We start from the raw sequence: 26,416 nt of genomic DNA, 5'->3' as shown, positions 1-26,416 counted from the left end.
AAAATCAGAAAAGTCAGAAAAGTAAAAAAAAAAAAAAAAAACTACTTTTACTAATATGTGCATTGTGTACATGTAAATGCTTGTAAATGTACTAAATAAGTAAAAAAAAGGGGCACTTACCGAATCTAGATGAAGGGGGTCCTTTTCAGAGCTGTAGGGTCCAGGATCGATGAGTCAGAGCAGCAGGAAGTGCGTGGGCGGCACTGGAACACGTGAGGTCCGGGTCCTGCGACAAGGAAGCTGTTGCTGCGTCTGTGTCGCTCCTGGAGAAGGGTGTCGGCGAGGATCGGCGATCTGCTGCAGGTAAGCTCGTTGCCTAGGGGGTTGTGGCGCTGATCGCTCCTCTCTGCACGCTGTTTTTGCTGCGCGTGCAGAGGGAGCGCTGACTTAGTAAAGAACGTAGCTCCTACGTTCTTGGCACTTAAAGCCTTTTTTAAAAGAACGTAGGAGCTACGTTCTTGGCACTTAAAGGGTTAAGAATAACATTTCAGTCAAAGTGACATAAGTCCCGTGCAATAGGAAGTTCTTACCCACTTGGACTTGGCAGGCGCCAGAACACAGATGAAACGTGGCCTGCCGTGCACAGTAAAAAAGAAAACTGCAAGGAACAGTAGGAAGGTCATCCTGATTAGGGATAAAAAAACCCTTCCTTGAATAGAATTAGGAACATGCAGTACCTGACAAGTGAACCGAGTACAGTCCTAGGACATCAGAAGTATGTTGATCAAGAAAAGGCCAACAGGAGTAAAAATCCTTGAAACAATGTAGAAACCAACTTGTACAGCATGAGGTAATGTTCTAGAGCGTATTACTTATGAAACATATAGAAGAAAACCGATATCAATTGGTACGTAGTGAATGTTATTGAACTGGTGAAACTTGGCCTGCCGAATACAGCAAGGGAAAACAGGTACCAACTGCAGGAGGATGTACAACATCGATACACCATCGACAGGCCGTGCGCAGCACAGAGAGAGAGAAAAAAAAAACACCAATCTTGTGAATTCCAGGAGTATGCTGTTCCAGAAAATAAAATGACATCCGGAGCAAATATCATGTAGGCAGGATAGAAAGCTGAAGGTAAATTCTTACTGCTGCCGTTGTCGCCGATCCTGTAGAAAGGAACCAGCAGCACACTGTGTTCAAGTTGCAAAAAGTGTACCAAAATTTATTAAGCCCACATCATACAATTAGGCAACGTTTCGGGCCTACCAGGCCCTTTATCAAGCCATGTGTTACATGATGACCATTTCTTTTAAAGTGAGAGCAAGGGGTGTGTGAGTCCATGCCCCACCCTCTCCTCGTGACATCACAGGGATGTTATATACAATCAGTGAAAATTTGTAACAGTCCAGTGACAAAAATAACGACTAAAAAGGAGAAAAGGAAAAAAGGAAAAAAGGAAAAAAAGTCCATATAAACGTCCAACTCAATGTCCAATTGTCTCAAGACAATCAAAAAAATTATTATTAATGTGAACAAAAATGCATAGTTATCTGATCTAGCATACCTGAGGCGCCATTAAGACTCACTCTGCATACCGTACTCAGCACTTTTCTGAGACACTTAGTGATATGTCAGATGCGTTGTCAGCACTCAGGGTGTTCTATGCCGATCTTTAATAACCTTAGATAAAAAAGAGAATATGGTTAAAAACATTTGATTAGACAAATTTATAATATGTAATATGTAACATCATTGTATGTCTATACAGGATCAACGTAATTACCTAAAAAATAAAGCTTGCAGGGGTGTATTCCCTGTTCAGACCTCGGGGCCAGATTGTGTCCAATTTATGAATCCATTTCATTTCCAGTTTCTTAAGCATTAGGAGTCTATCCACCCTTCTCCTTGGTATTTCCACAGAGTCAATAACCTGAAATTTAAGTTGACTCACAGAATGTCTGGCTGTTTGAAAGTGTGCAGGGACTGGCAATGCGGTTAAAGCTCTGCGAATTGTTGACTTATGTTTAGAGATACGATCCCGTATCTTTTGTGTAGTTTCGCCCACATATAGTAAGCCACACGGGCATTTCAACAGATAAATTACAAATGAAGACTCACAGGTAAAGTATTTCTTTATCTCATATTTGTTCCCTCTATGTGGATGATAGAAGACATTGCCCTTTGTAACCGAATTACACTGGGTACAGTGCAAACAGGGAAAGGTACCATATTTTGGATTTTGCAAAAACAACTGTTTACAGGGGGTTTTTCCACCAATATCCGCTTTCACCAATTGGTCCTTTAGGTTCCTTCCCCGTTTGTACGCTAGCATCGGTACCTGTTGGAAAGCCGGTATATTCTCGTGGCATGATTGTAAAATATGCCAATGTCGGCGGATAATATTGCCTACATGCCGGCTAGCAGTAGTGAACTTACTCACAAACATCAGCCTGTCTCCCTTCCGGGCGTCTCTTTTAGTAGGGGCTAATAACTCCTCTCTACTTTTATCTAGCATTTTTCTCTGACTTGTATCAAGTACTTCTCGGGGATAGCCTCTCTCACTGAAACGCAACGTCATTTCAACCGTTTCCTTCTGTAAATCAGTATCATTATTAACTATACGTTTCAACCTTGTGAATTGGGTCAATGGTAATGAATCCCTTAGGGGTTTAGGATGAAAACTGGTATAGTGCAATAAACTGTTTTTATCAGTTGTTTTTCTAAACAGACTGGTCTTGAGTTGTGTCCCCACTCTTGTTAGTTGTACATCAAGAAAATTTATGGTGGTGTTATCATATATACTGGTAAATTTGATGGTATCCTCCATATTATTGAGGAAAGTGTGAAAAGTAGTGAGATTATCCAATGGACCATCCCAGATGACCAGCAGGTCGTCTATATAGCGTATATATAGAAGACAATGTTCTTGAAAGAGTGAATTCTCATATACAATAGTTTCTTCAAGAAAAGCCATATAGAGATTGGCGTAGGTAGGGGCAACATTACTGCCCATGGCAGTGCCCCTCTGTTGAATGTAATAAGAATCACCAAACAAGAAATAGTTTTGGTGTAATACGATCTCAAGTAGATCTAACAAGAATTGTTTCTGTGTTGTTGTATACTCAGTCTTGTCTAAATGATAACGTGTGGCAAGGAGTCCAGACTCATGTGAAATAGACGTATACAGACTGGTTACATCAAAACTTGCCAATAAAATGTCATGATCTGGGAGGTGCAGTGTATTTAGAATATTGAGTAGGTGTGTGGTATCTTTTACAAAGGATTTAGTGCTTTGTGCCAGTGGTTGTAGTAACTTATCCAAAAATATAGCCAGAGGACTTAATACAGAATCTGTCCCTGCTACTATTGGCCTGCCAGGGGGTTTCTCAAGGTTTTTGTGTACCTTTGGCAGTGTATATAGCACTGGTGTAATAGGGTGTTTCTTAATCAAAAATTCCTTAAGGTCCTCGTCAATTATGTTATCCTCCAGGGCATTGTATACCTTATCCAATATACACTGTTGAATTGAGGTAAGTGGATTGGTATTTACTTTCTTATAAATCTCAGTATGTGCCAACTGTGAGTGAATCTCCTCAATATAAAAATCCTTGTTCATGACCACCAATGCACCTCCCTTATCAGCTGGTTTGATTATAATATTGTCATTGTGTAACAATTCTGCTAGACATGACCTTTCTCGATAGTTTAAATTTGATTCATGCCCGAACCAGGGATTACGGATAGCCTTCTGCTTAAGCTTGTTAACATCATTTGTAACCATTTTCACATAAGCTTCTACTACATTATCAGGTGATGATGGTGTAAAAGTACTCTTATTACGTAACCCTGTAGCATTAAGAGTGATACATGTAGGATCAGGTGTAACATCATTACAAATTGGCAACATTGTATCAGGCATTTTGGCAAAGAAGCTTTTTAACCTTAGGCTACGAAAAAACCTTTGTAATTCAATATCCAGGTTAAATGTATCACAACAATAAGTGGGACAGAAGGAAAGACCTCTTTGTAAAATCATTAACTGCTGCTGAGTAAGTATATAGTTAGAAATGTTATATACTAACGTTGTTTGCGTTTGTCCTGCTTCGCAAACCTCGGTGGAAGCTGTTTCCGTTCCTGGGAACACAGGCCGTGTTGGGAGCCCTTGGTGTGGTGGCTTTTTTCTGTTGCCTCTCCTGCACCTCCGTCTGCCCTTGCGGGTTCCGGAATCCGTGAATCGAAAAAAGAGGATGAGGAGGACGTGGAGGCCGTGTTATCTGATGTGCTCTCCTCTACGAATCTTACTCCTTGTTTCCGCTGGTATTCTAGGCGCTGCCCCGTCTCTCAGGTTCTGTTCCGTACTCGCGCGGGATTTGGCGTGAACTTCCTGTTCTCTCCCGTCTGTAGTCCCTGATGTATCCTCGCGGTGCTTGAGTAGGAGATCCTTTCTCCGTGTTCCTCCACCGATAAATCTGTCCTGTTCGATAGTCCTCTGCGTCGCGCTGGAACTTGATGCGTTTCCTGTCCTCAATCACTTTCCGGTGCCTGCTAATCACCTCATCAACCCGGGTATGTAGATTTTTCAAATTCTCTGCATCGGTTGAGTCCTTTAGTTTTTGTTCAATATCCCTGATCTGGGATTGTACTTCCGGTATTTTAGTTTGAAGAAATTCTATGTTCAATAAGACAATGTCAAAGGAACATTTATTTATGATCTGTTCGTAGCGTTTCGTGAACTCAATATCATCTGAAAAAATGGTGGGTTTCAGGTTCACACGTAGCCCACGGGGAATCCTCTTCTGCCGATAATATTCTGCAAGTGTCACTGAGTGTAATTCTAGGCCCACAAGTCTTTTCTTTTCTCTCTCTAGTTCACGTGTTAGATTTTCTCCTGTTGGTATTGTTAGAAAGGCACTACTGCCATGTTCTCCGCCGATAATTCGGATTGCATCCGCCTCTGAATAGGCAAAGGTAGAGATGTCCTGTAGTATAGGGCTGGGTTGCGACATTGAAACCATTTGAAAATATTACACTTGCAAGGGAGCAAAGTCAACTCCTGACAGGAAAAATGTATATCTCTGTAAACGTGGAGCGCTCACCTTGCTGTTTCACACTTCTTGTAGTGTCAGGTGCTGTAACTGGTGGACCCACTCCTGTCACTGGGTCATAATAACATGTAGAAAGGAACCAGCAGCACACTGTGTTCAAGTTGCAAAAAGTGTACCAAAATTTATTAAGCCCACATCATACAATTAGGCAACGTTTCGGGCCTACCAGGCCCTTTATCAAGCCATGTGTTACATGATGACCATTACTTTTAAAGTGAGAGCAAGGGGTGTGTGAGTCCATGCCCCACCCTCTCCTCGTGACATCACAGGGATGTTATATACAATCAGTGAAAATTTGTAACAGTCCAGTGACAAAAATAACGACTAAAAAGGAGAAAAGGAAAAAAAGTCCATATAAACGTCCAACTCAATGTCCAATTGTCTCAAGACAATCAAAAAAATTATTATTAATGTGAACAAAAATGCATAGTTATCTGATCTAGCATACCTGAGGCGCCATTAAGACTCACTCTGCATACCGTACTCAGCACTTTTCTGAGACACTTAGTGATATGTCAGATGCGTTGTCAGCACTCAGGGTGTTCTATGTTCTATGCCGTCCCCTTGACTGGGTCTACAGTCCAGCCAGTCTCCCAAATCTTTGGGCGAAGTAAAGAAGTGAGTGGAGCCTTCTGATATCACTCTCATCCTGGCGGGATATAGCATTGCGTACTGTATATTTTTCTGTCGCATGCGTTTCTTGCAGTCGATGAACTGGGCCCTTTGCTTTTGTACTTCGGCCGAGAAGTCGGCATATATAGAAATTGTACTGTCCTGGAAAGTAATCGAACCCTTCTGCCTAGCCAGCTTTAGCAAACCATCACGGTCACGGGCATTCAAGAGCCGGGCAATGAGTGGCCTAGCAGGAGTTCCAGGAGGACCATGTCTAGTGGGAACTCTGTGAGCTCTTTCGATCGTGAAGGCCTGAGAGAGGGATTGTGGCCCAAAGGTAACACGCAGCCATTCTTCCAGGAACAGTTCAGGGGCATCACCCTCCGCATTCTCAGGAAAGCCTACAAATCTTAGGTTATTCCTGCGGATCCTATTTTCCAAATCATCCGCTTTTTGTTGGGCCATTTGCAGGGATTTCTGTAGATCTTGTATGTTACCCTGTAGGGGAAGACAGGAGTCCTCTAGGTTGCTTATCCGCTGCTCAGCCGCCATTGCCGCTCACGCATTTTCTGCATGTCGTGCCTTATAATGGAGAGGTCGACTTTAATTTCGTCTGTTTTAGCACTGATGAGTGAGGCACAGGTGTCTAAAGTTGAGCGAATCTCCTCCAGAACATCCCTCAACGATGGTTCGGCCAGCTCCTGGGAATTCGGATCTGATGCGGTAGTCGGAGAGCTAGGCCCTGAGGTGGAGGCGCCTTCCCGGCCTTCCCGGGCATACTTCCCCAGCTTTGCGGCTGCTTCCGACGCCCTTTTTTGCGCCCGATTTTGCCCCATTAAGTGGCGTGGTGGAAGGGGATCCCAAATGTGATCCACGTTGCAGGGTAATAAAGGGTCTACCGACCTGTATCAGGATAGTTACGCAGTCAAGGGACGGAGCTCGCCAGATATGCGACTGCTCACATCAGGTAGGTAACCACGCCCCCAAGTTTCCAGTCTTTACCCTTTTTTGACAAAGTCTTTTTCGCCATTTTCTGACTTGCAAATTGATACAATGAAGCTACATCCAGTGACATCATATCCTGTATTCCAACAAAAATGTCACATGTAAGCAGCAAAATGCTGGCATTTATTCATCTTTACTAATAATATTATATTTATTTTTTATTTATATTATTATTTATCTATTAATCATTTTAACATATGACTGCCATCCTCCCACAAATACTTTTTTAGACAATGCTCAAATGAATCTAAATAAATACCTTCAACTTAACCTGTTGATTGTTTGTGGTTCATCACAGTTTTAACATACAGTATTTATGGAATACAGTAATGAATGTATATAACAGGCAGCACTGGTTTATATGTACCTGTAACCTTGATACACCTGTGTCTCTATGTCCTGGGGATGTATCTGCTCAGTATCATTTATGGGAATCCCTCCAGGGAATATTTTCTGAATCTCCCTAGTGATCTATAGATATTGTAGAAACTTAATTATAGATGCAAGAAAATTAGATTCCCAACACTATGTCAGCCATCTTGCTCTTATCTTACATACAGAGATAATTGTGCAATTTTAAGGTTATTATATGACACTGGAATGAGACATGGGGATAAAGGACAGCCTTGTTCAGTGCTGGGAAACTGGGCTTAAAGCTTCCAACTCAGGAACAAACAACCTGATTTATACAGCTGGGATTCTCATTGGAGGATTATTTTGCATATTAATGACACCGTTGGCTCTGGAGTACTGGGGAAACGTTTTATTAGATAATGCAAAAAAACTATAAAATCCACATTAGATTACATGGGAATAAAGGAACCAGTACAGTCTGCATATTCTGATTGTGATTATTTATCAGTCTTGCTCTATCAGCTTCTATAGCAGATGTTATTTCATCCAATATATCTTATAGGGGGGCTCCTTTTGCCTCCTTTTGTATTAGAGCTCACTCTATTAAACTCACCAGACATCATGTCTCTCTACATGCAGAATTTGTGCAAAAGGCAGTTATTTTGTTAGATTTTGTTTGTACTGGAATCAGTTATTTGAGTGACCTCTAATACATCTGCTGGGAAAGGAGCCACCCTATAAGATATATTGGATCTAACTGTCAGTGAATATCTGACACCCAACTGCTGCATGAAGACAGAATGAAGAGAAACAGATGCTAAGAGAGGAATAGTGAAGGTAAACTTGATTATTTCAGAAACACTAAAGAATATTTAATTGATTGTATTCAGAAAGTTTCTTATTTCAGTCTGATTAAGCTTATATCAAATTTTCATTTTTGCAATAGTTCCTCTTTAATAAGGTCTGCACCATATATGGTCAGATAAATGAGCATTTGGTGCATTTCAATATTTATCTTTGGCCACAGTAAATCTTATGAACCAATGTGTATATTCTTTATGGTTAACCCAAACTTGTCTTGTACCCACAGTATAAATCTGGCCTGTGTTCCCTGGTGTTACACTCTGCACCCAGCACCCAATGTGGGATCCATGAAGGGTGGCGGCAGCATCATTTCCTGGGACACAAGCGATTGGTAGGTCAGTACTAAGTACCACTTTGGCTCCCATTACTGCTCCAGTACTTGTTCCCACGTGGAATAATAAATGACTTTTCTAATCTTTCTAGAACATGTTTTAGTTATTGGGTTCAAATTCTTTTTAAATTAATTTCTATGATAATTAACACCTTTATATTATCGGTGCATGTTAACCCTTCCCTAAGAAAGATACTAAAGTTACTCCTTATTATGATCACACTATATGGTGTGGTTGTTGTTATAATCAGTATGTATCAATAACAGCTAAGTATATACTGTAAGCAGGTATTTAAAAGTGAGTTTCTATATAAGTAACAATAAAATAGCATTCACTTAACACCTTAGTGCTGTGTATCATAGAGTCTCTGACAGTGGCCACTGGGAACCATTTTACCGATACTCAATGATGACACTTCTAAGGTTCATTTACACAGATCAACTATAGATCATAAAGCTTCATTTCTCAGTAACTGTGATTTAGTGTTAATATCAGGTCTCAATATGATGATGTAACATTTGGGTAGAAATATAGAGGCTAAAAGTCCAGCACTTGAGGTGAGTATGGCAAATATCTCCACACACACAGTGTTTTTGCCTTTGGTGCTCAGATAGGCCGGGATCATTGTGATCCAAACACTGCAGAAGAGCAACATGCTGAAAGTGATGTACTTGGCCTCACAAACCATGATAGTCTTGGCCAGGAGAGAAGAGACAGCTATGGAGTAGGTGATTCCAAAAGTGATGATACGCAGCATGCAGGTTATATCCACAGGGCGACCGAGGAACAGAAACACACTGAGGAAGCTCAGCTTGATGGAGACAAGGAGGAGGAAACTCAGGCTCCTGTTGTTGGCCCTCACAATGGGGGTATCACTATATTTTATAAACACTCCGAAAATTGTCTCAGTAATAAGGAAAAACAGGACTAGGATGGATAAAAAAAGTAGTGAAAGGACATCATCACTGTATGTTAGAAAATCTTCCATCATGGGAATACACTGAATCCTCTTCTTGTTTGGCCATTCCATGTCTGGGCATTGGAAGCAGTTTTCACTGTCTGAAAATGAGGGGGTGGGGGAGTCTTTATGGAATCTCATTACAATAAAAGAAAATATATAATATAAATTAAGAAAACATATTAGGTTGTATGTAAATACCGGACTTTGAGAAAGATGACAGGGTTAATGAGAATTGCCAGGAAAATACATAACTCTGCAGTGTTGATCAGATGATTTGGTTTTACCAATTAGAAACCAATTGGAGTGGGGGAACAGTACTACAGGCAGCCATTATGTATCAGCTCTTGCCCAGATAATTAGTGACTTAACCAACACTGGGTTTACATGAGTATTTCTCACAAACAACATAATTGATTCTCTACCAGAAAGATAAACTGTAAGTTTCATTGTTTGAGGAGAGACCAATTATCCAGATAGTTGAGGAGCCCCTAAATGGCAATGGATTGTAAGGGGGGTAGAAATCAAGGTCTATGAGGCACCTCAGAGTAATTTATATGGAGAGTGGTCTTAGGGGGAGATGTATGTGTGAGAATATAAAGCCTTTAGATACAGTCTTCAACTGATAGATAAATGATACTGTCATGTGAGAGGTTTTGACATCCTCATTGCCACTCTAAAGCAACCAGCAAATTAGAATAGTTTGCACTTGTATTCATACATAATGAATTATGGGGAAACTAGTGTAGAAAATTCCCCTTGTAAGCAAGGAACATTGTTGCAAATCAATACCTTTGTATTTTGACATAATAATTAGGTTGGTAATAAAAAATGTGCTTTTAATGCTTTCATGTTAGCCAGAACAACTGAAACATTTGTCAGTTTTAAGGAGGCATATAAACCATGCAAAAAGATCACTCAAAATATTTTTTTAAATATGTGAATAGTAAAAAAAATTAAGAAGGATAGGGTGGGACCATTGTTGTCAAAGGGAGGTGTGTTAATGAGAACAGAGATAAAGCAGAGATTTTGAACTGTTATTTTTCATCTGTCAACACAAATGAGGAAACAAGTAATATAGGTTTCCTTCTTAATAGTCCTAAGTCTATTAATTCAACAAACGATGCATGGTTCACACAGGAGAACATGTAAAGATAAACAAATGTCTGGGACAGGAGGTATTCATTGCAGAGTAATAAACACGCTTAGCTCTGTGATTGTCAAACCTCTTTACTTTTTCAGGATTCACTGAGGTCTGGCATGATCCCGAGAGACTGGCGATTAACTAACGTGGTGACGCTATTCAAAAAGGGACCCCGTTCTCAGCCTCAAAACTTTAAGCCAGTTAGTCTGACATCATTGGTAGTAAAGATTTTAGAAGGGATATTAAGGGATACTTGACTTCATTGCATTAATAATACTATGAGTTTGTGCCAGCATGGCTTTAAGCGTAATAGATCTTGCCAGGCTAATTTAATTTCTTTTTATGAGAAGGTGAGCAGACACCTTGACTCTCGGATGGCAGTGGATGTAATCTACTTAACCTCAGCTAAAGCATTTGATACAGTACCACACAGAAGGTTACTGTTTAAATTAAGTAATTTTGACCTGGAGCATTTGTACATGGATAGAGAATTGATCTGAATGATAGATTGCACAGAGTGATATTAAAAGGAACATTTTCTAATTGGACCAGTGTTGTTAGTGGAGTACTGCAGAGCTCTGTTCTACGTCCCTTGCTTTTCAACTTGTTTATTAATTGTTTATTAATGATGTGGAGGAGGGCATTGAATGTACTGTTTCTATTTTGGAGTATGCAATGCAGTTTTGTGCTCCAGAAACTTGTGAGGGGTCATGATTATACTTTACAAGTACATTAGAATAAATTATAGACAGATAGTGGGGGACCTTTTTTCACATAAAGAGGATCACCGCTCCAGAGGCCTCCCCTTCAAAAAAAAAAGAAGAAAATAACTTTCATTTGAAGTAACATAGGTGATTCTTCAAAGTGAGGACAGTGAGGTCGGGGAATGCACTGCCCGATGATGTTGTGATGCTGATTCTGATAACAAATTAAGAGGGGCTTGGATGTTTTCTTGGACAAGGAGAATATCCAAGGCTATTATGATTCTAAAATCTACATTTAGGGGCAGATTTATTAAGGTTTGAAAAGTAATTTTGAATTTTTGAGTTATGTTTTTGGTCCAAATTCATAAATTTGAGTTGGGAATAATCATATAATTTTAATTCTAATTTGAGAGTTATACTTTGACCCTGGAAGTAACTTGAACTCAATTGGTCACCACCTAAAGTCATCTGAGTTCATGTGTAATTCAACGGCAGAGGTCTGTTGACCCATTTGAAGATGTTAATAGCCTTCCTGACATTTAAGGGATTTTTTGTTGTTGAAAAATTGCATTTGAATTCAATTCCATTTTTCGGTTCTGTACTATTCGTTCAAATTTTAAATGTTCGAGTTTTTTTCTTAAATAAGATACCATTCGAGATTGAAGTTCATTCCAGTACATTCAAGATAAAAAAACACTCTATCACTCAACCTTTGATAAATCTGCCCCTAAGTACAGTATATTGGTATAAATAGCTTGTGAGTATATGGAGGGGTTGGTGTGATTGTGTGTATGTATAGACACTGGGTTTCATTTGGAAGCAGGGGCTCTCCGCCAATGAGGTGAGTTGAGGCACTCGCCTCAGGCTTCAGCGCCCCCCTGGTTACCAGGGGTGGCAAAAATGCCGCTCCTGGTAACTAAGAGCCGAATTTCCGGTTTTGAACCCGGAAAGTTGGCTCTTCTAGTGCAGTGCGCACAACTGTGTGCTCTGCATTAGTGACGTGGACCCCCCACCATGTCCCGGTCTGGAAAAGTGAGTACCGTGGGGAGGGGGGGCGGCAAAACAAAGCCCGTCTCAGGCGGCAATATGCGCAGGATCGATGTTTGGAAGGGTTGAACTTGATGGACTTTTTTCAACCCGACTTAACTATGTAACTATGTAACAAATATATGAGAGTCTCGTTCTCCATTTATTCTTTATTAAGTATTTCTTGCATTATGCCAATCTATGATTATTGTATGATTATTGATGAATTTTTGGAATTTTTTTTTAAATTGTTAATGTTATCCAAGGTCAACACTTTTTATATTATTAAATATGCTGTACACTATTAATTATTTGTTAGTGAACATGGTTTAGAGTTAACCTGTGAAGTGCAAATAGAGAGAGACAATATTACAATTGGATTTTATTTTCTGTTTAAAAATAATGTGTTGCTACATTCCATGTGCTTATGTCTCTATTTAGCCTTCACCTTCTATATGTCTCTTTCTCTTTGCTGTATTTATTCCTTTCACATACATTTAAGGTAAGAAAATAAATACATTATCAAAAATGACATTTGTACCAGTTGTGTTGGAGATCTCTCCATTGGAACAAGGGGCACAATCATAACAGCAGGTTTTGGCTCCAGGTATTGGCACCTTCCTTTGTCCAGGGACACATTTGGCTGAGCATTGAGCTATTGGGATCTAGAAATACAATTAAAAAAAGTGTAGAAAGTTGTGAGAATTGGACTTTTCTATAGTGAGCAATGGAAGTGAAGGGGGCAGAGAGCAAGGGATAATTATTCAGGTGCAGGTCTGATTATATGATTATACTTGTTGAGTGAACCTCAAACTATAATTTAGTCTGAAATTGTCAATAGTGTAATTCTTTGTGCTACACATTTCTCTTTTCTCCTTCTTATTTGGTTAAAATGGCGTTCATTGGAGATGACCTTATGGTACTATAAAACTTTCTAGATAACAGGTTTCTCAGGCTTCTAATATCCTTATCATTTACAGTAGGGGGTACATTATCCCTTATAATACATGAGTGATACTCAGAGTTCCCTGTATAACTCAGCCTGCAGCCTTGTGCCTTTATATGGTCACAGAACAACCCCTCAGTGACTTCTAATATCCTTATCATTTACAGTAGGGGGTACATTATCCCTTATAATACATGAGTGATACTCAGAGTTCCCTGTATAACTCAGCCTGCAGCCTTGTGCCTTTATATGGTCACAGAACAACCCCTCAGTGACTTCTAATATCCTTATCATTTACAGTAGGGGGTACATTATCCCTTATAATACATGAATGATACTCAGAGTTCCCTGTATAATTCAGCCTGCAGCCTTGTGCAGCGCCGAATTATGTGGGCGGGCACCGCAAGGCCGAGCGGTTCTGTCACCCGGCCTTGCGGTCCTAGCCCATTTAAACCTTTCCCTACGAGCACGCATGCGCACCTTAACAGGAGCACTCGAGAGCTGCGCTCCCCAGTGTTTCACAGACAGCGGCTGGGCGACATGCTGACCCTAATTTTTTGCCGCCCTACGCCCGGGCCTATGTGGCCTCACCACAAATCTGGGCCTGGCCTTGTGCCTTTATATGGTCACAGAAGTTCACAGTGATTTCAATTAACCTTAGAAGATAAACTCCTACATTAATATACATAAAGAAATATGCACCATAAAGTTTAATAAACATTAAAAAAAGAATAAAGAGTAATATTCTTACTTCATTGTTATTTGTCTTCCATTTTATTAATGATGAAGTGATGTTCAGCTGCTGATCTGGTGGAGCCCAAGGTGAAAACTCAGCAAAGAAGTTGTTATTCATTTCATCTGCATCTGTGATACCTTTATAGATCCGTAACCCAGTGATATATTCTCCATTTTCATCAAATGAGAAGGTTGCTCCATGTTGGGTCCTATCTTGTGGTTTCCTCAAATGCCAGTGCAGCTGCTGTTTAGGAAAAATGTTTGAATAGGTCAGTGCTGACAAATTAGACTTGGTAATAATGGAGTAAAGCCCATTAAACCCATAGAGATAATATACGTTTGAGTTACATAAAGATTTATGTCTATTGTCAGCAGAGATCTGGGGAATGTCAAAAGCTCTGCACTCCAGTGGCCCCATTGTTACACTCACAGTAGGGTTTTGCCAGACTTCTCATTACAGGAACAATCTGTTTGTACCTTTAGTGGCTGAATAGATTGGCACTAGCTTCTGTATAATTAAATATTATCCCACAATGCATCCTTCCATTGTTACACTGTATTTTACTGGTGTTCTCTTTACCTTAGCATTGCTATTTTGCATCAGTCAATAGAATGTTATTGTGGATGTGTAATGGGTCCTAAAGGCAAAAATCAAGGAGTTGTCCAGGACAGTGAGCATGCTCAGATCAGCCGACCGTGATCCTTCTATTTATAAAAGTTTTTAGGCTGATGGAGAGCAGCTTGGTCATAGGCCACTTAGTGTGTTGATAAGAAACAGACTTAGAACAGTCAAGGTATCATATTTAGTATCCCAAACCCAGAACAGACCCCAAAGTCCATGTCACGGCTGAAGCTTCTGTTTATAACAGCCGCCTTTCACATTGCTACTCATACAGATGCAGCCACTTTGGTTTGTCTGTTTGACACAGAATAACTAAACACAGATATCCCATTTATCTCATTTAACACAGAAAACTGTGTCACAACATCCCATCTAATTAAAGCATTCACCATTGTGAACAATGGTGCTTTGGTATGCTAATGAAAAGGTTAAATGCATTAAATGAGTTAAGATGACTTTAGATAACCCAGTTTCTTCAATTAACCCTGAGTCATGACGCATTTAACTCACAAATCCAAGTGGCTTCATCTGTATGCCGCCAGGTCTTAAAGTGAGAGAACAGGAACATGTGACTGGAGTAATGGGGAAAGAGCAGAACGTAGTTGAAGAAACAGACCAGGTTCAAAAGCCAATCAGTCAGCGTGGTACAGAGTCAGGATCTAGAAGCATAGTCAGAAAACAGACAAAGGTTGGTTCAGGCAGTGATACAGCAATGGTCAAGGACAGGCAACAGTCAAGGAGCAGAAAACTCAATAATAAGTGCACCCAGGAACTATCTTGAATAGACCTATGTTTGGCAATGCAAAAAAGGAACTGAACACTTTTAAAGATTTAAACTTTGCACCAAACACAATGACATAACGCATGTAGGTGCGCAGTCAACCAGTGCACAAGTGGGGACGTTGCCCGCCAGGTACTATTACACATAATTGTGAGTTAGAGTTCCAAGGATTTTAGTACACTGAAATGGCATAAAAAAAAAGCATACTGCTTTGCAGAATTATTGATAGAAAGGCCCATATGTTTAATACACTCTCATGCACCATATATAATTCTGTTCCTGAGATGTCTGCATCCATAATTACTAACTTTGTATGTTTGAAAATGTACCGCCCATTGACCTTTACTTGATGCTGTTACAACTCTACTTGAAACATTTTAAAAATTGAATATTTTGGTGTGCCCTTATGTCTACAGACTCAGAGACAAATATTTTATTATATCATAATATAGCCCTAATTTGGTAAGTGTCTCTTTAAATAGCAATTAACCCTTGGCAATCCAGGGCCCTGAGTCATAGTTTTGCATATGTAAAGTACTGGAAACTGAGATTTACAGGGCAGTGCCTCCACCTAGGGAACACTGAGAAGCACACCTCAGGGGGGTTCCACTAGGAAAAATAAAACGCACAAGTTTGCAATGAAAGAAATATAAACTTTATATAAAACAGTAATGAAAGAACTAATACACAATGCACTCCTGCACTGGGGACACGTGGGACATACCTAACTCACTATTAGGTACCTGTTTCTCCAACACAGTCCTTTTTCTTATCAAAGTCCCAATCCTCTGGAAGGGTTAATAATCACACAGTTCAGTTAAAATGGAATGTGCCTTGAGCTCTTATACCCCAAGTAGCACTACCTTTCCCAAAATTACCTCTCCCTTTGGAACTTAGCAGCCACTCCCATGAAGCATGTGAATTCACAAGACCTGTCCTCAAACCGGGCCCCACACTTGTATCCTTGCCAGTATCCTCCATTGGGTGGCTCACTCACTGGGGTGCTCTCAGAGGCAGTCACACTGGAGATTACAGGCAGCTCTGTGGCAGGATCAATCTCACCAGTGGCACCTTTCAACTCCTGAGTCTCTAGCAGCTTGGCATGGAATGGACTCTCTCTGTATTCTAGAGATGCAGTAGCTTGGACAGTCTAAAAAAACTGGTTCTGGCTGGATACTGTAGCATAGAACTCGTATTAAGCTCTTTTGGAGACTCTGTACATTTGACTCCAAAATCAGACACACCCTCTCTCCCAAGGATGCACTGGGCGCCCAGCCAATCGGATGGCTCACCAGCCTGTAACTGGGCTGGATGATGTCACAGACAGAAAACAGGTGAAGGATTTCTCTAATCTCCTACAATAACATACCTGCTCTTTTAGGGAATCACTATATATATATATATATATATATATATATATATATATATATATATATATATATATGTATATATATATGTATATATATATATATATATATATATATATATATATATATATATATATATATGTGTCTTTATTATACAGGATTGTGTATTAAATTGTTTAGTGCATGATATTCTTAAGGGAGTAAATAAAATATTTGGCTGAATGGTGATGGTTATCCATCACAAAATTTTAGTTTCTTTATACAGATGAACCCACTTGGATTTGTGTGTTAAATGTGCCATTGTGAGGAATCATTACCAGCGTTCTGGTTCTCCAACGCTAGAGGCAAGATGGTGGCGCCAAGGTCTCCCACAAGGCATGTTCTAATGACAATTTGTCAAAACGTGCACAGCATCACAACACCAGTGCATCAAACAGGCACAACGGCATGATGCCAGTGCGTCAAAAAATGCAGCATCAACGCACAACGTCAGCACGTGACACATGACATCATCATGCTCGTTTTGTGTGAAAATATACCTATAAAAGAAGCCAGAACCTTGTAGACCTTGCCCATTTATAGGTTCAACTGAGTGTGATTTATTACTACTATTCTTATTCCTGTTATTGATTTAGGCCTGTTATCTCATTTAAGAACCTTGCTGCCTGAATCGACCTTTGCCTGGACTTGACTATTCTTCTTCTATAACCCTTTTGGATACCGCAAAAGTCTGAGGAAGCCCAACCAGACTTCGGCAGGGCCTTTTGTGGATTGGCTTCTCGCATGGAGGCCTATGAGGCCCAACAGTCACATTTTGGCCAAGCTATGGAAGCCATTCTGGACAAACTCTCAGTGCTCACGCTGGCAACCCAAGCGCAAGCTCTAAGGGGTACGTGATTACCTGTCTGGAAGGGAAAGCACTAGAATGGGCATCTCCCCTGTGGGAAAAGACTCTCCTTGAATTCATGATGCCAAAGCTTTCCTCCAGTCTTTTGGACATTTTAAGCTTTTCCAAGACTTTGGAGGAACATCTGCTCCAAGTACGTGAAGCGCCAATTCAGGGGAAAACGCCTCCTGAGGCGGTTCCGGCAATGCCGCACCCCTCCCCGGTTTACCAGTCGGGAGGGAAGGCAGGAACTCTAATACGCTCTCTCACATCAGTAAAGCTGAATTTCCGGTTTAAAAAACGGAAATTCGGCTCTTAAAGGTACCAGGAGCGGCTTTTTGCCACCCCTGGAAACCTCTCCGGCGTGCTCCCTGAGGCGAGTTTCTCAACTTGCCTTGTTGGCGGCGCACCCCTGAGTACGTGAAGTCCTCTCCCAGTTGAGAAAGAATGCTCTTTTTGCCAAGCTAGAAAAGTGCACCTTTGAAACTCCCAAGATTCCTTTTTTGAGGTACATAATTTCCCAAAAGGGCTTTGAGATGGATCCTGCAAAGATTTCTGCAATACAAGATTGGCCTCTTCATATCAGTACAAGGTCCATACAGAGATTAATTGGCTTCCCAAATTACTACAGACAGTTCATCAAAGTTCATTAATTCTGACCCTTATCCATAAGGGAGGGAAACCTAACTGTTGGTCCCTAAACGCCTTGAAAACCTTAAAGACCTTGAAATAATCATTTTCTTCCACTCCAATTCTCAGACATCCCAATTCTCTTCTTCCATTCTTCATCGAAGTAGATGCATCAGATGTTGGGGCAGGGGCCATTTTTCCCAGAGGCTACCATGTGATGGGAAGTTACATCCCTGTGCTTTCTTTTCCAAAAAATGTTCTCCTCCTGAACAGAATTACGATGTGGGAATTCGGGAACTTGTGGCTGTCAAGCTAGCCTTGGAGGAATGGAGACATTTATTAGATGGCTCTACTGTTCCAGTGACACTCTTCCCTGACCACACAAATCTGGAGTATATCCAAGCCCTCAAACATCTAAATCCCAGACAGGCTCAGTGGGAACTTTTTGTTTCCCATTTCAATTTCATCATAACTTTTCGTCCTGGCTCCAGAAATAAAAAGGCAGATTCACATTCTAGAAGCTTTATTTCTGAAGATCCTTGCATTAAAGACACTGAGCCCATTGTGCCCCCAGCTAAAATCGTAGCTGTCTTATTCCCCTACATGGCCTCACAGATCTTGTTGGCACAATCTTCGGCACCTTCAACGTACCACCAGAACTGTCACACCATCCTCAGTCAATCTCATAATTCCAAACAGGTTGGTCTAGTGGGCTTCCATTCTGTACTGTATGTGCTGCATCTAGGTCTGGACACTCTCCTCCCGAAGGATTTCTCCAGCCATTGCCCATTCTCTCTAGACCCCTGTCCCATTTAGCCATGGACTGTGGATCTATCTGTTTCCCTAGGCTACACGGTCGTCATCTGGGTGGTGGTGGATAGATTCAGTAAGATAGCACATTTTATGCCTCTACATAAATTACCCTTGGCAGTGGAATTTTTAATCCATTCAGCATATTTTTAATCTCCACAGATTTCCGACTGAAATTGTGTCTGATAGATGTTCCCAATTTGTTTCTAAGTTTTGGTGATCTTTGTGCAAAACCCTTAATATTACCCTTCAATTGTCATCTGCTTACCATCCTTAGTCTAACAGTGCCACAGAGCAAGTTAATCAAGCACTTGAACAATTTTTGAGATGTTATGTCTCTTTATTTCAAGACAGTTGGGCGGATCTCCTTCCATGAACCGAATTCGCTCACAACAATGCTCTGCATGCCTCTTCTGAAAGATCTCCCTTCTTCTGTGTTTATGGTCAACATCCACTGGCTTTTCTGCAAGATCTGCTTCTCACTAATGTACCTGCAGCTTGGGTGTGATTTATTACTACTATTCTGTTTCCTGTTATTGATTTTGGCCTGTTATCTTTTTTAAGAACCTTGCTGCCTGAATCAACATTTGCATGGACTTTACTTTTCCTCTTCTATAACCCTTTTGGATACTGTGAACTGTTTTTGGACTTGCTGATTCCTCCTTGGTCTGCAAAATCCAAGCCTTCGGGCCCTGACCGTCATGACTCGAGAGAAACTGAAGAAACTGTGTTATCTAAAGTCATCTAAACTCATTTAATGATTAATAATCTTTCTAAGAACAATACAATACTGTACTACAATTGTTCACATGAAACCTCCATAGAAATTCCTTCATTAGATGAGATGCTGTGACATAGAGATAAGTGAGTTATCTGGGTTTAGTTAATCTGTGTCAAACACACAATATTTTTTCTTTTCTCCATAGTTTTCCATTTTTTACAATGTCTGAGTTTTTATTACTGCACTTCTGTATGCAGTAGACGTAAGTTGCTTATGTGTGTTAGTTGCTAAATGCTTATTCTCCCCAGGAGCAATCAGACTGTGCTGTCATTCCAGTTCATGATCAAATTCCAACTCAAACCTCTTCTTCTGCTGAATGTGCAGGTAACTCTTTATCTTCTGTATCATCATACGCCATTATATGACTAAAGCAAGTGGCACCTGCAGTGGCCTATAGATTTGGGGCAAATATCTTGGGGTAGTGGAATGTATTTTCAAAATGGCAAAAAAACTTATATTTAAGAGAATATTTCTTTAGACACAAGCTAGTTATATTGTGCATTCTTCATTCAGTCATTATAGTGCAGATAAGTAGTACTATGGAATCCCACCCCTTTTTTTGAGTCTGGGGAAGAAGCACAATTCCCCTGAACCAATGGCAATACCAACCTCTCACAGGGCAAATTTTATCTCAATAGGACATCCCATACAGCAGGGAACTCACACACCTTAAATTATGTTATAATGTTAAATACGTTTTAATTAAAATGTAACCATGACACATACATCCATTTTATGCTGGACAATCTGTGAAGCCTCAGATTTTAAAGCTCTAACTCTAACAGCGAATCCCAGTATTTATGATGAAAGGAGAAACTTTCTAACGTGATGGAGAGCTGTTACTATCACACTATCACAGAACTAATGAAACAAAGGACAGCTGAGTAGGATTTGATAATTACCTGGTGCTTGAAGGGAAGACTTTCAGATTTCTTCATCTCATAAAGAGCATGAGACATCATGTCAATGGCAAGAAGCACTCGAGGAGAAGAGTATTCACTTCTAAAAAAGTAAAAGTCCCTAATATCTTCCTGCCCTGAGCAGTTATGGAGCTCAAGATAGTACCATTGTTGACACAAATCATTCATTTCTTTGTCTTTTGAGAAATAAAACTGAAGAATCAAAAAGACATTTTCAAGTACTGAGTTCTCTTGATGTTTTGAGTGATGTAAATTCCCTAAAAATCTGCTCATTTCATTAGTTTGCACATCGTAATTATACGCTTGCACAAATACCATACTGTCATTGAATATTTTTGAGGCGTATCTAATAACAATATCGTTATTCCCCCAATGTGATGGAAGTATCAAAGTCTTGTCTTGTAACTGAGCATTCAATTGACCTAATGCATAAACAGATGAATCAGGAACTGTTCTGCTGCCAATAAATATAATTACACTTGTAGAGGATGCCTGAATTGTGTTATAGCAAAGTATTTTATTATATTCAAATTCTATTTCATTGCTTCTCATCTTTATTCTGAACTCAGTGCAGATGCCTTCACTGGAGAGATATCTGAGAAATTGTTCATATTCTTCCTCTCCACTCATATCATCAAATGTAATTATTCCAACCCAGGTCCAACCAAAATGTCTCAGTAATTTACTTAAAGCAAAATGATTAGAATCATCACTTTGTACTGTCCGAAAAAAGTATGGGAAGGCGACTCTGTCACTGAGCACTGGGCTTGTAGCACCATAACTGATCTGTAGGGATGGAGAGAAGATTAAGTTCTTAAAGTCACTTAAAGGACAGTAACATATACAGTTAAATATCTTTCATATACTAATGGCCATATCTGCACTGTTTTCATAAAAAAACAGTCTTCTGCACTTCAATTTCTGCTATTGATCAACAAGCAAGGACTTTAGCCTACACAGATCTTAAAGGGATTGTATCTTCTCTACTTCAAAATGATCAGCACTCTTGCAATTTTTTTAAATTCTGAACAAGAAAGTAGCTTTGGGGTTAATGTATATGTTTGTTTCACATTAAGGTTAATCTTGCTGCTTCCCTGCAGTTCAGAATTTGGAGGAGGGCGTTCTGGTTTTTAGGTGACCACTCTCTTGAGTGAAGTCGAACAATAGGGACCGTTTCCCTGTGCTCCAACCAGTAGGGATAGAAGGGAGTAGCTCTCCCCTATGTAATACTTACCTAAGTGAAGTGACTTAAGTGGGATTCAGGTAATATTCCTTTCATGATAGATTTCTGCTGCAGGGGATCTGGACCACATTGGAAGAAACTAGGCATGCACCAAATCCAAGATTCGATTTGGAATTTGGCCAAGATTCTGCATTTTTCAGCAGGATTTTGATTCAGCGTTCCTACAAGAACACCTAGAAGGTGAACCATTAACTCCCCAAGCTGCCTCCACAGGATTCACAGAATCCGGGATTTGGTTTGGGATTCAGCCTTTTTAGTAGGATTCATCTGAATCCAAGTGCCTGGCCAAACCAAATCTGAATTATTAAAACCAGGTGACACCTCGTCACTTACATACTAAACACACAAACAAATTATGTGTTGCAGATTAGAACTGTGTTTGGGAAAAACAGCACCACCACCACTAACTAACTAATAAAAAAATTGCACTGCAAAACTTCAAAAACCTCAGGGATGCTTTCTTATCTGATAAGTCCTACTTTTTCCTCTCTCGCATTCAAAGTCTCACAATTCTAAACAACTTTTTAACACTTTCAACACCCTGCTACATCTACTCACCCAATCTCCTATCCTGATATCTATCACTGAGGTCTTTGTAGTCTATTTCCTAGCTTGGAAAGAAGACTTAACCCAAGGGACAGTGCCCTAGCATCCATTCCCTCAGCTTCTGTTTCACTTCTCCTTTCTAATGTCACATTTGACCCTGTCCTCTCATTCATTCCCTAAATCATGACAGTTTTACCTAAAGAACACCTCTCACAACTGATCCTTCCTCGTATAAGAGACTACTGAAATTAACATCCATGCATTTGTCATATTTCTTTTAAATGAATGTAACTCAGTGAACTATGGACTTACCTTGTGTAAACTGAAACCACCACAGACTCATACACCTCTCCTCCTGCTTCACAAGTACTGCCCCCTCTCTGTCTGTCCTTGCGCTGACACTTTTCATATACAGGATTCAATTCAAAATTCCTCCAATCACCTACAAATGACTCACCAGTGCCTCACCACTATACATATATAACCTCCCAATTATCAAGTATACCCCTAGATGTAACCAAGAGAATGGCTCAGCATAGGAGGTTGAAAGATTTAGGGCAAGACATAGCCATCTTTCTACATCTAATTGACAAGGGACTCCTTTAAAAATAGTAATATTCATAATTTAAACAGAGAAGGCCATTGGTTTGAACTAGGCATAAAACAGTCCATTCATGTTAAAGTAGAGAACCTGTCCTTAAACAGAGGAGGGGCCTTCAACACCATCTTTCTGCTACATACAATGCTGTTCTAACATCTGTACATGGGCTGTTTCACAAAACTTCACACCTCCATTCATACAACTCATCACCTCTCTCTTTGAGTTGCAATGGTAATTGTGCCACAGTAACTACACATCATTCCCTCCTCTGCGAGTTTCACTTGTCTGCTCCAATGTGATGGGTTTGTTGGAAGAGTTTATATATAACCCTAATTTGGTTACTGTCGCTTTAAATAGCAATTTACCCTTGGAAATCCAGGGCCCTGAGACTTTTTTGCATAAAACAATTGCGGGAACTGGTGCAGTGCCTCCACCTAGGGAACACTGAGGAACACACCTCAGGGGATATTTACTAGGAAAAATAAAACACAGTTTGCAACAAAACAAATATAAACTGTATGTAAAACTGTATTTAGTAACTGTAAATGCAAATCACACAATATCAATTTAATCAGGGGAACCTGTGTGGACTCTCAACCCCTGGCACAGTCTCCTAAATGCCACAGTCCCACACTCCACACTGGGTGGATGAATGCAGAATAACTCCAGTCAGTTCAATGTCCCTTCATCAAGAGCTCTTATGTCCCCAGGTAGCGCTACCTGCCCCAAGGTACCTTTCCCTTGGAAAGTAGTAGCCACTCCCATGTGGCAGGTTCACAAGCAAGACCTGTCCTCACCCTGGGGAACACACAGTGGCCAAAGTATTCACCGGCAGGAGACAGAATCTGGCTCTCCCTGATGCTCAGATACTTTATTAAGCATAACAAAACGCAACCCTTTCCTTTAAAATCTTTTCAAGGACTGTCACTCTCCACAGATCTGGATCTCTTTGGCTGCTGCAGCAGGGAACCCTTTATAAGTTCTGTTGGAGACCCCGTACATTTGGCTACTCCCCCTCTCTGAAGGATGCACTGGGGTGTCCAACCTATTGGATGTCTCTCCAGCCTATGTCACAGACAAAAAAACAGGGGAAGGATTTGTCTGATCCCCTACATATTTATTGAGGATTTCCCATACCAGTCAGTTGAACTGAAGAATCTTCTGAGATGAGTAGTGAAACAGCTCTAATGATTACACAACAAGTCCATTTGCTCTAGATTTACTTCTACTAGATAAAAATGAAAACCTTCATAGATATACATAAGTCTACACATCTACTTCTCCCCTCCTCACTCCTGTATCCAGGATTTTTAACATGCTGTAGCCATTCTCTGGAATTATCTGCCCCTGTCCCATTCAACACGCTTAATTTGAACATGCTTTCATTCAAAAGGTGGATTTTGAGACAGACATAATGTTTCAAGTTCAAGGAATAAAAAACGTAATCATGGGGGGGTTGCAACAAAACACATGATTTATCTTCTACTAGATATTCATTCAGGGGCTCCGCAGTACTGACTTTTTATATGTTTAAAATAACCAATGTCTATTGATACTAAACAATATCTGCTCTTCCACTCAGTAATAAAGGACAACAACCAGTGAAACAACCATGTTATAGGTCTATATGTACATTGGTAATATGTTTGTGAATCTTTGAAATACTGGAAATCATAGACTACATATATGTTATATTTATCCTCATCTCTCCATATATGAAGTTCTCCTATTTTTATATCTTTATCAGAATTACATGCATTTGAATGTATTAGAAGTTCTCAAATCGTTGATATGTAGTAGAGCAGCAAAGTAACTCTAAATGACTTGCCCTGTAATCTTTATAATCTGTATAATGTAATATTATCATTGTACCCCTGCAAACAAGGGCCAGTTATTTGCTTTGGTCAATCACTGCTGTTGATATTCCACTAGAGTTTCATGGACCAACTGCCTGTTATGGGTCTGTCACACAATCACATAGAAATAAAAATAACTACGACTATCAAATACAATCACATGTTCAATACCCAGGCCACCATTGTTAACCACTTGACTGCCACAAGTCATAAGTGTTGCTTTGCCAGTGATTAGAAACACAACTATTAGTGCAGTACATTTTATGTTTATAAGTATCAGTTACAGTATTTCAATGTGGACTATGACTTGATTCCAACTATTCTAACATTTGAAAATATCTTTGATTATTTTTTTCAGTTTACAGGACAGGACAGATCCTTTTTTACCTGGGAATATCCATACAGAGTCAGAATCTGGGCTATGGATATAGTTGTCTCTGAGGTGAGATCCCCAATAAATCCAGCAATGTTTCTCTTTCCCAAACAGGAGTAATTGGGAACCGGCTCTCCGGTACCATATAATATGTGGAAGACATTCCTCATGGCTTTCCCTGAATCTCCACAGGAATCATATATATAATATCCCAGGGTCACATTGGGTAACAACATTGGATTCTTGTTAGTTTGGTCAATGGCAAATAGGAAATCAACAATATGGCGAAAGCCCTGTTGATAAGGACTGAAATAATAAAAAGCAAATATAAGATTGCACCCCAAAATGTTATCATCATGATTTTACTTCTATCAATATTATGGATTGTATTTCATCTGGTTTGTCCAATTACAAAGATCTCAGTCAGCCCTGATCAAAGGCTGTTACAGTTAATCATCTGTACCATTACTCCAGTCAATATTTTCAGAAAAGCAAACTAGAATAGAAATAAAGGAAATCTTTCTCATAACACAAATCATTTATTACAACAATTCTGTAACCAGAGCAAGACAAGTCCCAGTCTTGTTAACATTTTATAAAGAGTTAGAGAAGTCACTAAGCTGGACCTCTGTGTCCTGTATCCTAATAAGATGCCATGTTCACTTGCCCTTTTTTTATACTAAGGTCAGGGAAAAAAAACCCGAAGGAGGAGGAAGCAAAAAACCCAGTGATATTCCAATCCTCCAGAAGAAGGAACTCTAGTTGCGAATATCCGCCAATATGATTTGTCTGAAGCAGAGATAGGTGTTCTTAATAAAGGCTTTCAGTATGTTCCTACTAATATTGGTGATAAATTGACATTAAGGGGGTTATTTACTTAAATCTGAATTTATCTCATATTTTATTTTTAAAAAAACCCCACAACCAAACTCCCATACTCAATTTGATCTTATTTATTTATGAAATAGCCTGAATTAATTGGATCACAGAAAAACTTGATAGAATTGAGTAAAAACTCGAATCAACCAAATTGTTCTGGCTTATTCTCTTTGTTTTTTGAATTTTTGCCCAAAAATCTTGAAAAAGTTGGATTTTCAGGCAAACCACCCCTTGAAGACCCCAATAACTTCAATTTGAGATACATGTAGGTCTGAGATGGTGGCTTTTCAGATTCTGCCTTTTTGCAGCAGTGGGGTATCATACATTCTTTGAGTTTTTCCCAGTCAGACTTTAGTAAATAACCCCCTAGATATTGAAGTACAAAAATAT

At 39.9% G+C, this 26,416-nt stretch overlaps 1 protein-coding gene across 2 annotated transcripts in view; it reads right to left on the bottom strand.

Moving 5' to 3' along the window:
* Positions 1–1,095: 1,095 nt before the first annotated feature.
* Positions 1,096–26,416, bottom strand: part of LOC121401515 (vomeronasal type-2 receptor 116-like) — a 76,255-nt gene continuing 50,934 nt past the window's right edge. Inside the window, exons 4-6 of one of the 2 annotated variants that reach the window (XM_041586561.1) lie at positions 13,748–13,975; positions 12,592–12,715; positions 1,096–1,626 (exon numbers count right to left, since the gene is read on the bottom strand). In XM_041586561.1, coding sequence (XP_041442495.1) covers positions 1,619–1,626; positions 12,592–12,715; positions 13,748–13,975 — 360 coding nt within the window. In that variant the 3' untranslated portion in view covers positions 1,096–1,618. Of the gene's footprint in view, positions 1,627–12,466; positions 12,716–13,747; positions 13,976–26,416 lie in introns of those variants that run through there. The other variant, XM_041586558.1, reaches the window with a different exon arrangement.

This window comes from Xenopus laevis, chromosome 1L, assembly GCF_017654675.1.
Source record: "Xenopus laevis strain J_2021 chromosome 1L, Xenopus_laevis_v10.1, whole genome shotgun sequence".
NCBI lineage: Eukaryota > Metazoa > Chordata > Amphibia > Anura > Pipidae > Xenopus > Xenopus laevis.
The sequence above is the reverse complement of the archived record's forward strand: the minus strand, read 5'-3'. Positions and strand labels throughout refer to the sequence as shown.